Here is a 15,617-nt window from a genome sequence, read left to right as displayed (position 1 = left end):
CTAAAATTAGAATTGTCCAAGCGATAGTATTCCATATATAGATATGAGATCTGGACAGAAAAAAAGAAAATCAACTCATTTGAGATGTGATGCTGTAGAAGAGTGCTGAGCATACTGTGGACAGTCAAAAAGATAAATAAATGAATCCTTGAACAGATTAACCCTAGAAGCCAAGATGATCACATTGATGCTGTCGTACATGGAACACATCATAAGAAAGCATAATCATTAGAAAATAGAAAAACAATAATGTTGGGAAAGGTAGAGGGTAGTAGAAAGAGAGGAAGATGCCACACCAGATGGCTCGATTCCATTAAGGAGCTCATGGACACAAGTCTGCAAAACTTAAGCAGAACAGTGCAAGACAGGGAGTCTTCAAGGTGTTTCATCCACAGGGTCACCACTAGTTGAGGTTGACTTGAGGTACTTAATAACAACAAGTTTAGAAAATATCACACCTCACCTCCTGGCCACTCTCCCTACATCTCAAAATTTCTGGCTTCAGACCTACAGAAACAGTTTCTCTTCTCAAATGACAATTCGCAGATAGTGAGATCCCATGTAATGCAGTAATTAGAGCATTGGACACAACCCTGGAGATTAGGATTCGATTCCTCACTCAGCCATGAAAACCCACTGGATGACTTTGGGCAAGTCACACACTCTCAGCCCCAGAAAAGCTGGTTGTAGGTTCACCTTAGAGTTGCCATAAGTCAGAAACAACCTGAAGGCACATAGCATTTTGCACAGCATGCAAAAACACATCACACATCCAACCATATTCCACCCAGACAAGATACAATCATAATAGTACTGAAACATATGGAAGACTGAAAACCGTATTTTCTAGTGACCAAAGTTTGTGTTTTTGAACACTTTAATTCCCCATTAAAAGGGAGGGGGAGTTTAACTCACCAGTGACAGCAAGTGCATGCCTCAGTCCAGCAGCCACAGTTATCACTCTGTCCTGTAAAGACTATGGGACAAAGAGGGAAAACGCAGCAAACATAAATACAAGCAACTGAACATAATTGTACTGATAAGCCAAATCAACCAACACTAGAATTTTTTAAAATGGGAGTGTATGCACAATATTTTCAAAATTGCCTCAGAGGATGGTGGACTCTCCCTCTTCAAAGGTCATTAAGCAGAGGCTGGATAGTCATCTTTCAAGAATGCTTTGGTTGTATATTGACAGGCAGTTAAATTAGATTACTCTTGTGGTCCAGCCCTAAGATTCAATTATTCTAATATAAATCATCTGCATCATGCATGTACAGTAGCTTTTTCCACATCTGATTCATTCCAAATGTGCTGGGCTATAGCGTTCATCAACTGCCAGCATGGCAACTCTGACAAGTTGGGGAAGCCTGGTCTGAAGTTACATGGTTTGGAGAAGGAAGCGTCTCATTTTTACAGCTACACAACAGGACTATTTATTTTCCCAAAACAAGTAATCTATGGGATGGGCTTGTAGCTCAGAGACAGAATAAGTTCAATGTACAGTATATAGAAAATATAACCAGGGGTAGCCATGTTGGCCATGTAGCAAAGTACAATAACATCCAAAATCCACAAAACAGTGATATCTCTAATGAGCCAACCAAAATGCACAAAATACATGTTGCAAACTTTCAAAGCTCCACAGGCTTCTTCATCAGGTAAAGATGTTAAAATCAAACAGCAGAAAAAATTATGATGATGTTAATCACAGGCCTGCATTTAGTCAAGATGTGGCTGCTCTCAGTTCAGGTAGTACTGGAGGGACATTCATGCAGGCCAGCCCCTCCCCTTTCTGGCCATGTGGATATTCCAGGAAATAAAAAAAATTAAGTTCCGTTAGCAAGAAATAAAGAAATGTCATTTTGTATTTGGATGTTATTGTACTTTACTTTGCATATAGAAGCTTTGAGGTTTAATCCCCATCTCTCCAGATAGGGCTAGGAAAGAAATCCTACATGAAACCATGGAGAGATGCATCCAGTCAGTGCTATAACACTGGGCTACATTAACCTAAGGTCGAAGGCAATTTCCTGTATTCCTAAATGAGAATGCTAGCAGAGAACCAAGTTTTCAAGCACCTTACCTCAATCCTCTCTGGAACAGTGCCTCCTCCAGAAGTCAGAGAATGTCCCAATTGTCCAAATGAATTAGATCCACATGAAAACACCTGCCCACCTCCTGCAAGACATAGGAATAGGGTTGCCATATCCCGCCCCCCGGCGGGACAATCCCGGTTTGGGCGGTGCCATCCCGGTCCCGGTCCGGTTTGGCGCCCAAACCGGGACGGCCCCGCCCACCGCGGCCACCTCCGCCGCCGCCGCGGCTCCAAGGCCTTTCTGAGGCCTGGGACAGAAAAGGAGGGCAGCGAGGCCTGAGGCGGAGGAGGCTGCAGGGAGGCGGCGCCTCTTGGGCGCAGCCGCGCCAACCTCCCCGCCTCCCTGCAGCCTCCTCGCCTCCTTCCTGGCCTCCGCGGGGGCCAAGAAGGAGGCGAGGATCGGGGCGATCGCCGCCGGCTTCCTCGCCTCCTTCCTGGCCTCCGCGGGGGCCAAGAAGGAGGCGAGGATCGGGGCGATCGCCGCCGGCTTCCTCGCCTCCTTCCTGGCCTCCGCGGGGGCCAAGAAGGAGGCGAGGATCGGGGCGATCGCCGCCGGCTTCCTCGCCTCCTTCCTGGCCTCCGCGGGGGCCAAGAAGGAGGCGAGGATCGGGGCGATCGCCGCCGGCTTCCTCGCCTCCTTCCTGGCCTCCGCGGGGGCCAAGAAGGAGGCGAGGATCGGGGCGATCGCCGCCGGCCTCCTCGCCTCCTTCCTGGCCTCCGCGGGGGCCAAGAAGGAGGCGAGGCCGGGGCGATCGCCGCCGGCCTCCTCGCCTCCTTCATGGTCCCTGCGGGGGCCAAGAAGGAGGCGAGGCCGGGGCGATCGCCGCCAGCCTCCTCGCCTCCTTCCTGGCCTCCGCGGGGGCCAAGAAGGAGGCGAGGCCGGGGCGATCGCCGCCGGCTTCCTCGCCTCCTTCCTGGCCTCCGCGGGGGCCAAGAAGGAGGCGAGGATCGGGGCGATCGCCGCCGGCTTCCTCGCCTCCTTCCTGGCCTCCGCGGGGGCCAAGAAGGAGGCGAGGATCGGGGCGATCGCCGCCGGCCTCCTCGCCTCCTTCCTGGCCTCCGCGGGGGCCAAGAAGGAGGCGAGGCCGGGGCGATCGCCGCCGGCCTCCTCGCCTCCTTCCTGGTCCCTGCGGGGGCCAAGAAGGAGGCGAGGCCGGGGCGATCGCCGCCGGCCTCCTCGCCTCCTTCCTGGCCTCCGCGGGGGCCAAGAAGGAGGCGAGGCCGGGGCGATCGCCGCCGGCTTCCTCGCCTCCTTCCTGGCCTCCGCGGGGGCCAAGAAGGAGGCGAGGATCGGGGCGATCGCCGCCGGCTTCCTCGCCTCCTTCCTGGCCTCCGCGGGGGCCAAGAAGGAGGCGAGGATCGGGGCGATCGCCGCCGGCCTCCTCGCCTCCTTCCTGGCCTCCGCGGGGGCCAAGAAGGAGGCGAGGCCGGGGCGATCGCCGCCGGCCTCCTCGCCTCCTTCCTGGTCCCTGCGGGGGCCAAGAAGGAGGCGAGGATCGGGGCGATCGCCGCCGGCCTCCTCGCCTCCTTCCTGGTCCCTGAGGGTCCCAGGAACGAGGCGAGGCCCCGATCCTGGCCTCCGATCGTGGCGGGGCCCAGGCGGGGAGGGAAAGCCTCCTTAAGTGGAGGCTTTCCCTTGCCGCTTGGCCTCCGCTGCGATCGCAGTAAAATGTAGGACAGAATTTTCAAATGTAGGACAAACTTTATGTGTGTCCTACATTTGAAAATTTTGTCCTACATTTTTCCCGGTTTCAAGGTCCGGCACTATGGCAACCCTACATAGGAAGGACTACATGACAACAACCTTTATTGTATACCTGTGACAGATTCTGCTTCATTGCAGGGTTCTCTGAAAGCTTGCTGTCAGCATGTTGTCAATTTACTAACTGCACTTTTGCTTTGGAAAGCTAGGTCTCCCTTTTCCACCTAAAAACCACTCCTGGATAATGTTGTGATTGACCAGGAGATTAGACTGGCACCTTCCCTACTCTCATTCCATGGACAAGTGAAAATCCTCCTATTTCTACAGTCATATGAGACCTGAGTGTACAAGGCCCATCCCACCTAAACAATCTGCTGGATTTTCTTTCTGTTATGTTTGTTGTGTTGGAGGGGATGTTTTTTAATGGCTTACATTTTTAACTTGTTTTAATTATTTCTTTAAAGGTTTAATTGTCTCTTAATGTTTGTACTTTGTAAATTTTCTCTCTCTGTGTGTGTGTGTGTGTGTGTGTGTGTGTGTGTGTGTGTGTGTTATGGGCTGCCTCAAATCCCATTAAAAATAAATTAAGAGTATAGATGTACAATTTTAAAGTAGCAGAGGTACTTCTCAACCAAGGTATATAGTTCTTTAACTTATTAAAGTTTTGGTATATATAAAATCAATTGTGAAAATGGAAATACAAAGCAATAAACAGCACCAGTGAGCATACGTATTCATACCAAAACATAGTTATTATCCAAGTAAATCTCTTATGCACATAAAGCAAAATAAATGCTTGGCAAAGTTTATTTCTCAGCATACCAACCGGATCTATACCATGAGCAAGACACAGATTTTACAGCAACAAAAATGGTCCCTGCATTTTCTGGCTTATATAACATCATCAGATACAATCATGGCTTTACAGACTTCAAAGTCATGTATCCCCAGCTTTGATAGTCCCAAAGTCCACTTTTCAATACTTATTAATAATAAAAAAATACATGATATATGTTCCTGTTCCTTATAAGACAGGTTATAAATTTGTTGGCAAGATTAAAATGTGCATGCAAGCTGGCTAGAATAATTGGCTCAGTGTCCTTTTCATGAACCATATATTTACCTGTTGACTCCAGACTAAATTTCTATAGATGAATTTACTTACTCAGGATTTATATTACCAGCTACAAACCACTTTCCAGTTTCCTTTCTTCATTACAGTAGACCCTAAGTATCAACTGGGGTTTGGTTTCAGAATAAACACACACAAACTCCGGTGGATACCAAAATCCATGAATGCTCAAGTCCCATTATATACAATGGCATCCCTTATATAAAATGGCAAAAGCAAGATTTGCTTTTTGGATGTTTATTTATTTATATTCAAGGCATGGATGGTTGAATCTGTGGATGTAGTATCCATGGATAAAAGACAAAAGACTCATGCTTTCATGGATACAAGCAGCTGTGGGTTCTCCAACTGGGCAATATCTGCCACAGCATTATATTTTATTTCCCTATTAGGAACATCAGGCCCAATCCAAAAAAAAGTTAAGTCACATCTTCATCCCACTAAAAGCAATGAAATGGAACTACTACTACTAATTCTCACTAATGTAATCCTGAAGAATGGGTTCTGTCTAAACCACCACATTACAGAAACACAAGTTGAACACACAGTGTGTTTCTGATTTTCAAATACACAATAACTTGTATAACTTTCTTTAAATAGTTATGTGTTATGTTCCTTCAAGTTGATTCTGACTGATGGCAACCCTGTCACAGGGTTTTCTTTGTAAGATTTATTCAATGGATATTTGACATTGCCTTCCTCTAAGACTGCGAGAATATGACTTGTCCAAGGTTTATCACTGAGTTTCCATGGCTGAACAGGGATATGAATACTGGTCTCCTGGCATCATTGTCCAACACTCAAACCATTACAGATTTATTTTAACCATGAGGACACATTTACCTGCAAGTACAATTGTAAAATCCCAACCACAGGCAACTTGCATGACAGGACAACCACATAGGAAAGTGCATAATGTAAAGTGTGTCACATCTTCAGTATGGCCAAGTCCCAACTGCCCATTTTTATTTTGGCCACATAAGAAGAGTTTGCCAGTATCTGCAAAAAGAACAAATATTATCAGACACAAATGCAACAGATGCAAAATATAATCTCTCTCATTAATTCATATATATATATATATATATATATATATATATATATCACAACAGTCACTTTCATATTAAGATCCAGTTTTCTTGTACAGAACATTCAGGGTAGAAATGGGCAATCCACTATGCAAGGTCAGAGAATCTGGAATCTAGTAACATCCAGAGGGCCACAATTTAATGAACCCTATAGTGCTCACACTTCACATCAATCAACTAGGCACTCACAGAGCCAAAATAGGCATCTCCTCTCAAGCTTATGCACCACTGAACCCTTCTAATAAATGGCTTAAAGACAGCTCTCTGAGATCCAGGCCAGGACAGCCCAGACATAGCTCCAGCACATACCAGCTGAGAAGGGCTGTAAGTGCTGTCTAAACAAGGCTAAACTTTGCAAAAATGAAATATTAATGATCATTTTTTACCAGTAAGAATTGCAGAATGACCACCTCCACCGGTAATGTTTTTGATGTTTTCCTGATTACAGAGAAATCCCTGTAGGGCCTGAGGCAGAAATACATCTTCCCTATGACCAAGACCAAGCTGGCCATAACTGTTTGCTCCCTGTAAGGAGAGAGAAAAGTGAGGCAAATACCTTAATTAACAAAGCTGATGTGTCCCTGGGCATTGCTTCATTAATAGAAAATTTGGTACCAAAGACAGAAATAGCATGGAAAGTATAGGGTTAGGTTCCTATGCCACAGAAAAAGAGAGGAATCATATACATTTTTGCAAAATTTTTAGTCAAAATTAACAATATGCACTTGTAAAGCACTATGTAAAGCCTATGGTGCTATATAAATAAGCGTAATAATAATAATTAAATGAAACAACCAGGTAAGTAAGACTTGTATCAGTAGATAAACACTGTGAACTTTCTAGAGACTACTTGAAGCCTTCTTCCAAAATACATCCAAGGATGATTTTGTTTCATCAGCCTTCACTTTTCTTATGAGTTCCACTTGGGTGGCCAAACTTCTAGATCTGTGCATTAACCTGCAAGGGACAACTGGTGGGGCAGGCTAAATTTATTCCCCTGTTTTACTGTTCATACATTCTTAGTGAGGGATTATGAAGTTAGCTGCTGTTTACCTTGTGTGCTGTAGACAGGCACAGCAACAGTAAGATCAGCTAGAGCAGAATCTACATATTTCCAAGACCAAACCTTTTTGCATTGTTTACTGTAGATACATTGCTACGGCATAAAACAGAAAGTCTTGTGTTTCTGCAGCCATCCTTCACCATCCTTCCAATGCAGATGGTGCTAAAAAATATGAGGAAGGTTGGGTGTAAAAAAGAAGAAGCATTGGTCAAAAGGAGCTTCTTTGTCAGAGGCTTTAACTGATGTACAGTATACTGTACCTGTATTAAATAATTCAAATGGTTCCAGCTTTCCACCTCTATTTTACAGTCAAACAAAATGAATACTGGATATCAGAATCAAATGTCACTTATTTTGTCATGCTCCTATATTTACATTCTTCTTCCAAAGAACTCAGCAAGGTGTGCACAGAAATCTAATTCAGCCCTTGTAAAAGAACCTATGAAGTAAATCAGGCTAAGATCAACTACTTCAAGTAAGATCACCCCTTTATCAGTGATCAGGAATTTATAACCAAGCTTCCACTGTATAACACACTGGGTCTCTGAATTCTTTTGGAACTATTTGTAATAAATGTACAGTATACACAATATTAAGAAGAGACAGAACTTGACCTTCTAGTCTGCATGCTGTGACCCTATGTAGAGAGTTTAATTGTATTAACAATAGGAAAACTGAGGTTCAACTATTCCGAGCCAGAAATATATAAAAAAATACTCATACATTTTCCTATCTACCATGGAAAACGATGTTTCAACAGCCCATTAAGAAAATTATCAACTACCACAAGACTTTTGCATTTTGAACTTTTTTTCAAAAGGGGGAAGAAACTTTTTTGTGCAAGAAGCAACATTTTTATAAATAAAATAGTTTAAGTCATTCAAAAGACATTTTCTGTGCATACAGGAGCTTTGGCACACACAAAACTCCACTTTTTTGTGTGGACAAATATTTTGCAAAATGTCCCCAAATACAGTAACACACAAAATATGCAGAAAACCCCATAATTTCACCCAATGGGAAGAAGTTTCAGAAAAAATTGTTCTTACATGCAATAATGAACTAAGCAAAGATTTACATTCCTGTTTTCAGCTTCAGTTTAAAAAGCTGTTAGGCAGTTAAAAGTATAAATCGAAAGAGACACAGCCTGAAGTTATCTGAACCACCATAATGTCTTGCAAAATATTTTTGACATTATCAGCCAAAGTGCAGTGCTATTATTACCATTTTTATAGTGCACCTTTATATCATATGTCTTACATAAGTCTGCCTTTTACCACCAAGGATTTTACCATTTTCCAAACTCTCCCAGACAATGCTTCAAGCCAGTCTAGACTTCAATATAACATAAATCTCTCTAGATTTAGTGAAGCCACTGGCATTTGGCTTCTCCACTTCCCATCCTCTCTCTATGGAGAAATTTATCTTTTGCAGTTTTTGCTGATGTCACTTCTGAATGGTTTGGTGCACCTCCAGTTCATACTCATCCCCATATCCAAGTATAAAACACATAAAACCAGCAGCAAACATAAATCTTTATTGCTGACTTGAATGGAAGTAACCTCAATCTCAATGAAAGACTGAAAGGTACCATAACACTCTTTATTGTTTCATTCAAAGTTGGATGCACATACTCAACTATATATCTATTATTTTTGAACTGCAATAGTACGATATGATATCCCGCAGTCATCTTAAGACAGATTCATGTGCAATCTTAAGCAGTGAATTGAAGGCCCTTTTCTGATGTTTGCACCACACATGAATGCTGTTCATATGACAATAATGTGAAAAGAAAAATACATCCCAGCTAGTTTAAACCTTTTACAGCCAATGTTAACTGTTTAAATCCATGTGGAAATTAACTTAACCTTTTTTACAAGAATGGTATTTAATAAGAACATGAAGATCTAACAGAGTGCTGTGACACATTTGCAATTCTATAAAATTTTTGCACACCAGACAGTGGTGCTCTCTAAAACAGCATGACTGTTCACACAGGAAGAGACCAGAGGAGCCATTTCATTTTGGGATATTAAGTTTTACAAGACAGTCCCACTTTAAGAAAAGTTATCAGTACAAGACAATGCCCATGCCTTCTTCCAGATCCAAGTTATTTTTCCCCTCTGCTGCATCAGGATTATAATCAGGCATGTAAACCACTGATACCAGTAAAAGCGGACAAGAACAGAAGACGTATCTTAATTCTAAATGACTGGCTTATGTATGACTTATGTTGCTTTCTTGGCAAGATTTGTTCAGAGCGAGTTTTGCCTTCCTCTGAGGCTGAGAGAGTGTGACATGCCAAAAGTCACCCAGTAGGTTTCCATGATTGAACGGGAATTCAAACCCAGGTCTCTAGTCGTAGTGCTGCACTCAAACCACTACATCACACTGACTGTCTGTCTGTACATGTGTCAGCCAATTTAGGATGATGTTCTAAGCAGATGTTGCAGTGGATTCTCTGGATCATACAAGATGGTGCCATTATACATGTTCTAGCTCTTAACAATGTTGTTCCTTTTTCTATATCTCAACATCTAAGGCTAATGCCGAGACCTGGATAATAGGCAGGGGTCGGGCACCAATCAAACATTTTAGTGGCAAGTAAACCAGGGCTGGTGAAATGTAGATCCACTCTTATTCCTAGCCAGTAGGGAGCAGCAAAGGCTTAAACTCCTCTCAAGCGTGGCAACACAAGTTGAGTCTCCCTTATCCAAAACACTTGGGACCAGAAGTGTTTGGAATTTCAGATTATTATTATTATTGTTGATGATGATGATTTTGGAATACCTTTGTTTGCATATATAGAAGCAGAATCCAAAAACTCCCAGGAAAATCTATGGAATCTGGAACATACATTGGGAAATACAGACAATGAAGAAAAGCCTAAAATGATTTAATTCATGATATACGTACATAATGAGATAATGTAGAGATGGGTGCCCAAATCTAAACTCAAAATTAATTTATGTTTCATAGACTATATGATTTTGTAATTTTGTATATTTTAATACTTGTGTGCACGAAGCAAAGTTTGTGTATGTTGAACCAGGAGAATGCAAAGGTGTCACTGTCTCAACCACCCGGGGGGAAAATGGTTTGGGGGATACTGTATTCCAGATTTTGGAATTCCAGATAAGGTAGATTTAACCTTCACTGTATTGGGGAAAGGAGAGTTTTCTGCTCCCCAAACGAGAGCAAAGCTTTCTTAAATTGTTTTTTCTCAGCTTATGAAACCCTTTGAAGTTTCTCAAGGAATTCTGGGTAACAATGAGTGCAAAGACATGGAGAGTTCACACTTTTAAGAAGCCTTCTTTCTTTCTTTCCTCTGTGGGAACAGAGGTTTTAGCCTTTTAAAAAGAAAGTCTGATACAGAACAAATTCACACATTTTGATTTACCAAATGCCTCATCCACACTTCTGCCTGCCATGGTTGCATCCTATGGAATTCTGGGATTTGCAGTTTAGGGAGAGGTACTTAGAATTCTTTGCCAGAGAGCTCTAGGCCTCCCTAAACAACAGACCTGGGGATTTCTCAGGATGCAACCAGGGCAGTCAAACAATGGAACCAAAGTGCTAGAACTGTGCAGTGAGAGCTCACAGAAGACAGTTACTTTCTTCCTGTCAGCATTTGTGGGAATTAAGGGAAGCCTTTTGGAGACAGCCAGCAAGTAGTTTGGTTGTTGGACTACGACTCTGGAGACCAGGGTTCAATTCCCATCTCAGCCATGAAACCCACTGGGTCTCTTTGGGCAAGTCACAGGCTCTCAGCCTCAGAGGATGGCAATGGCAATCCTCCTCTGAAAAATACATGCCAAGAAACCCCCATGATAGGTTGCCTTAGGGCAGTACTTCTCAAATAGTGGGGCGCGGCCCCAGGAGGGGCGCGAGGCTCCGTAAAGGGGGGCTCGTTGGACCAATTTTATAGACAAATGATACTATTTACAGTCGCACGGGGGGCGCAAAATGTTTTCTTCTTCCTAGGGGGGCATGACAGAAAATAATTGAGAAGCACTGCCTTAGGGTCACCAAAAGTCAGAAACAACCTGAAGGCACACAACAACAACTTTGGAGGTAAAGGAGTTTGACATTAAGTTCTGCCTGGTTGCTCCAGGAGCTCAGAGAAAGAGGCTTATTTCTTGGGTGTCGGTAGGGAGACCCCAGTCTCTCATCACATGGAGATGCCTATGAAGACAGCTAGGTGGATTTGTTGTGGTGCCTTCCAGTCATTTCCAACTTATGGCAACCCTAAGGCAACCCTATCATGGGGTTTTCCTGACAAGATTTGTTCAGAAGAGCTTTGCCATTGCCTTCTGAGAGGCTGAGAGAGTGTGACTTGGCCAAGGTTGGCTGGTGGGTTTCATCATGGGATTTCCTAGCACTGAGCCAGGGCAGTTAAAGAGGTCTCAAACGGAATTATTTCTGCAGCGTGTTTTGGACCTATGACTCTATGAAGGAAAGGAGTTGGTGGCATGAGCTTCTAGACACATGCAGTTGGGAAAAGAGACACCACAGGGGCCTATCCAGCCCAACCCCTGCCATGCAGGAACACACAATCAAAGCACTTGTTCCAGCTGGTCTCAAGGTCTTTGGGCATACTGTTCAGAGGAGGTTTGCCATGGCCTTCTCTGGAGGCTGAGAGAATGTGGCTCTCAGTGGGTTTCCACGGCCAAGCAGGGAATCAAACCCTGGAGTAGTTTCCACACTACACTCTGATCGTGCTGCTCTTCCATTTTAACTGCTCTAGCTGCCTCCCGTTGCATTGTGGGATTTGCAGTGCAAGGAGGGGCGTTTAGAATCCTCAGCCAGAGAGCTCTGAGGCCTCACTGAACTACAAGCCCCAGAATGCAACGGGAGGCAGACAGAGCAGTGAAAGGTGAAGAGCAGCACTATTATAAGATGGCAGTGCGGTCATGTGGCGAAGCCGCTTCAGGGGGTCAATGGATGGGAGCCTGAAGGTGGGGATGGAGGCGGCTGGGAGGAAGAACAGCCCCGGCTCCCGCCTGCCCTCCCTGCGGCCCCGGAGGGAACCTACCCAGGCCATCAGCAGCGCCTCTGCCGCCGCCGGCAGTGCAGCCTCCATGGGAGCCACAGAGCAGGAAGAGCCCGCCCACAGCAGTCCTGGCTGGGCGGCGCTGCTTTGCGGGCGGAAGCTGCTGCTGCTGCTGGAGCGACGGTGGGGTTATTGTTGCAAAACGTCCTCCATTTTGAGCAGGGCTGAGAAGGAGCAGGGTGGCCTGGTGACCTCCTTTTCCAGGACCTGTCCTCCATTTCTTCTGTCCAAAGTGCCCTCCATTTTGAGCAGGCCTTCTGCCCAGGAGGAATCACAAAACGTCCTCCATTTTGAGCAGGACTAAGCAGGGTGGCTAGACGCGTCCTCTTTTTCCAGGGCCTGTCCTCCATTTCAGCATGGATGCCTTGGTGCCACTCCCCCACCCTTCCAACGACCTGCTCCCATAGACTACACCACACAGAATCCTTAGCAATGATTTGCACACTGGTGTAATTCCCATGCGTCACTGAATGTCATGGCAAGCCTTGGGATGGGGAAAAAGAGCAACATTAAAAGTCATATACCTCTCCATTGCAATATCATCCATGCAGCCTAAATGTATTTGCATGCGCGTCATTTCATGTAGTTTAAGTGAACATATATGTAAACCACTTATATTTTTTCTTCACCTCCTGAGTGATGCCCCTGACTGACAGGAGAGAGGATAGGGAACTGTAAACATATAGGCTGCATCTACCTGGCAGAATGAATGCACCTGGCCACTGCTGGTATGAACTTCTGGGATTTGTAGTTTCGTGAGCTACTTAGCCTTCTCCGTAACAGGGCTCTGGTCTCCCAACAAACTACAAATCCCAGGAATTCATAGGATGGAGGCAAGGCAATTAATGTGGTGTCAAACTGCATTTAATTCTGCAGTGTGGCAGCAGTCTGAGTCCTCTCGGGTTGCTGGACTGTAGTCCCTGGCCAGAGCGGGAAATGGGCAGGGAAGCTGGGAGTTGTAGTTCCAGCACATCTGGAGACACAGAACTGCCAACCTGAAGATGGCTCTGTACCTTTAATTGCTGTGTAGGAAGAGGGGATTTTGTTTGTCGTCGTTGTTGTGTGCCTTCAAGTCGCTTCTGACTTATGGCGACCCTAAGCCAGCATGGTGTAGTGGTCTGAGCACTGGACTGCAGCTCTGGAAACCAGGGTTCGAATGCCCTTTGCTCCTCTGTGGAAACCCACTGGGCACACTCTCTCGGCCTCAGAGCAAGGCCACGGCCAACCTCCTCTGAACCAATCTTGTCAAGAAAACCTCCTAATAGGTTTACAGAAACAACTTGAAGGCATACAACGAATGGTAAACCTATCACAGGCAAAATTTAATCAGAAGGCAGCTTGCCTTGCCTTTGCCTTTCTCTAAGGCTGAGAGAATGTGACTTGCCAAAGGTCACCCAGTGGGTTTCCATGGCCAAACGGGGATTCTGACCCTGGCCTCCCAAGTCGGAGAGTGTATTTATATTGTGAAAATAATGCAGTTATACAGAGATCCCAGCGTTCCACAGGATGGAGCTAAGTGGTGCTAAACTGCATTATTTCTACCATGTAGATGCACCAAGAGTACAGTGCTCAAACCACTGCACTGCACTAGTTCTCTTGCTTGTCATAAAACCAGATCCCTTCAACACAACCATTACAGGTACAGGAGCCCTTTCCAGTTTTCACTTTTCACAAGGCAAACAGACAGTTGGTTTCCATATCTGTTATACTTTTATGCATACTTTTATGGTGTTATTCTACAGCACTATATAAATAAAGCATAATAATAATAATAATAAGAGCCTCATAGTGGGAGTCATTTTGAATACAAATAATACATATTTATATGTGTGCAAAGGGATCTTGCAGCACCTTTGAGACTAACGGAAAGACAGAAGTTGGTAGTATGAGCCTTCGTAGACTTGAGCCTAGTTCTTCAGATGTATTTGGCCATTGTGTTTATATGAAAGATTCATAAGCCCTGCAGTGTGTGTATATGTAGATATCCCTGCATATATGGATATATGGTGACAAAGGCCTGCAGTGAAATGCAGTTATTTTGTTGTTGTTCTGTATCTTCAAGGCATTTCCAATTTATGGCAACCCTAAGACAAACCTATCATAGGGTTTTCTTGGCAAGTTTCTTCAGAGAGGGATTGCCATTGCTATCCTCTGAGGCTGAGAGACTGTGGCTTGCCCAAGGTCACCCAGTGGGTTTACATGGCCAAACGGGGATTCGAACCTTTGTCTCCAGTTGTCCTAGTCCAGCACCCAGACCATAACACCACACTGGTTATAGTTAATTCCTTTATTCAGAGCTAAGGTAACTGTTGCATTTGAGGAATACCTGTAAACCTTTAACACTTTTGACACTACTGTACAAAGGGGGAAATGTTTTATTGGAACTATAGTTCACCTCATCAGATGTTACTGTAGTCCATAGAAGCTTATATCAAATTTATTTTTCCCAGTTAGTGAATAATGCTGCCTTTCTTTATGTCATTTTATGCTAAAACCAACTGTCTTTGAATAGAAGCCTTTACGTTACTTTTATTAATGGGGATGGCTTCAAATCTTGGTGCTACCTTTCCATGGCAGTGAGATTGCATATTCCCATAAAGCAAGAGGCTATGCTGACCACAGCATTGTTAACAGGGCCTTCCAAGCAGTGCATCACTAAGGTTGGTGTCACACGCACCCCACTGACCTCCTCCAATCCCACACCATACAGAATCCGTAGTCATGTTTTTTGTACTAATGTTACTCATAAATCGTAATTCCCATATAACACTGAATCTAACGGTAATAGTTCTGACTTAAGCAACTAGTGAAATTAAAATTATACCTTTAAATTGCAATATCATACACATAATTGTATTTACATATGCATAGTTTCATGTGGCTGAAGATTTGGTAAAATGTGATGTTCTTTAAAAAATTAAAAAGAATAACAATTTTATTTTTTTAAAAAAATTAAAATTTTTAAAACTTGAAATTTTAAATCATAATTTTTGGGGGGGAGACTGGGGCCTCTCCTTTCTCCTCTCACTGAGCCTCACCCCATCTCTTACAACATTTTAAACAGAAACAGGCGAATGCCATAGCATGTTTCTGCTAAAACACAAACATTTGAGGAGCGGTGGTGTCAACCCCCCCCTTAGGCTGTCACTGGTGCAGTCTGCACCACCACCCCCAATGATGCTAGGGAAACAGATAAACTGCCAAGCAGCAGTAGTGGGACAGGACACTGGTAGATTATCTCTTCAAGACAATGGCCATAGTATTCAGTTGACTCAGTACTGCACAGAAGGCTACAATGGTAAACCACTCCTGAACATCTTTTACCTCAAAATCAGTGTATATTAAATACCAACAACAGCGGCTAACAGCTTGTCGTTCAAACACACAGACATAGCGAACCAACTTATTTTCCTGTTTGGGAATTAAGACGGAAATCTTAGTCAAAGGGGATATTCCCAGATCAAGGTGAAATGAGGGG

The 15,617-nt window shown here is 44.2% G+C and overlaps 1 protein-coding gene across 5 annotated transcripts in view; it reads right to left on the bottom strand.

Annotated features, from left to right (window-relative positions):
- SERGEF (secretion regulating guanine nucleotide exchange factor) overlaps positions 1–12,189 on the bottom strand; it is a 153,639-nt gene extending 141,450 nt beyond the window's left edge. For all 5 annotated transcript variants that reach the window (XM_089521042.1, XM_089521043.1, XM_089521044.1 and 2 more), the window contains exons 1-5: positions 12,122–12,189; positions 6,407–6,545; positions 5,776–5,931; positions 2,087–2,181; positions 916–976 (exon numbers count right to left, since the gene is read on the bottom strand). In XM_089521042.1, the coding sequence (XP_089377168.1) occupies positions 916–976; positions 2,087–2,181; positions 5,776–5,931; positions 6,407–6,545; positions 12,122–12,169 (499 nt within the window). In that variant the 5' untranslated portion in view covers positions 12,170–12,189. The remainder of the gene's footprint in view (positions 1–915; positions 977–2,086; positions 2,182–5,775; positions 5,932–6,406; positions 6,546–12,121) is intronic.
- Between the last annotated feature and the right edge of the window lie 3,428 nt (positions 12,190–15,617).

This window comes from Sceloporus occidentalis, unplaced genomic scaffold, assembly GCF_023333645.1.
Source record: "Sceloporus occidentalis isolate IW3139 unplaced genomic scaffold, rSceOcc1.0.p SCAF_4, whole genome shotgun sequence".
Taxonomy (NCBI): domain Eukaryota; kingdom Metazoa; phylum Chordata; class Lepidosauria; order Squamata; family Phrynosomatidae; genus Sceloporus; species Sceloporus occidentalis.
This window is presented reverse-complemented; position numbering and strand designations above follow the sequence as displayed.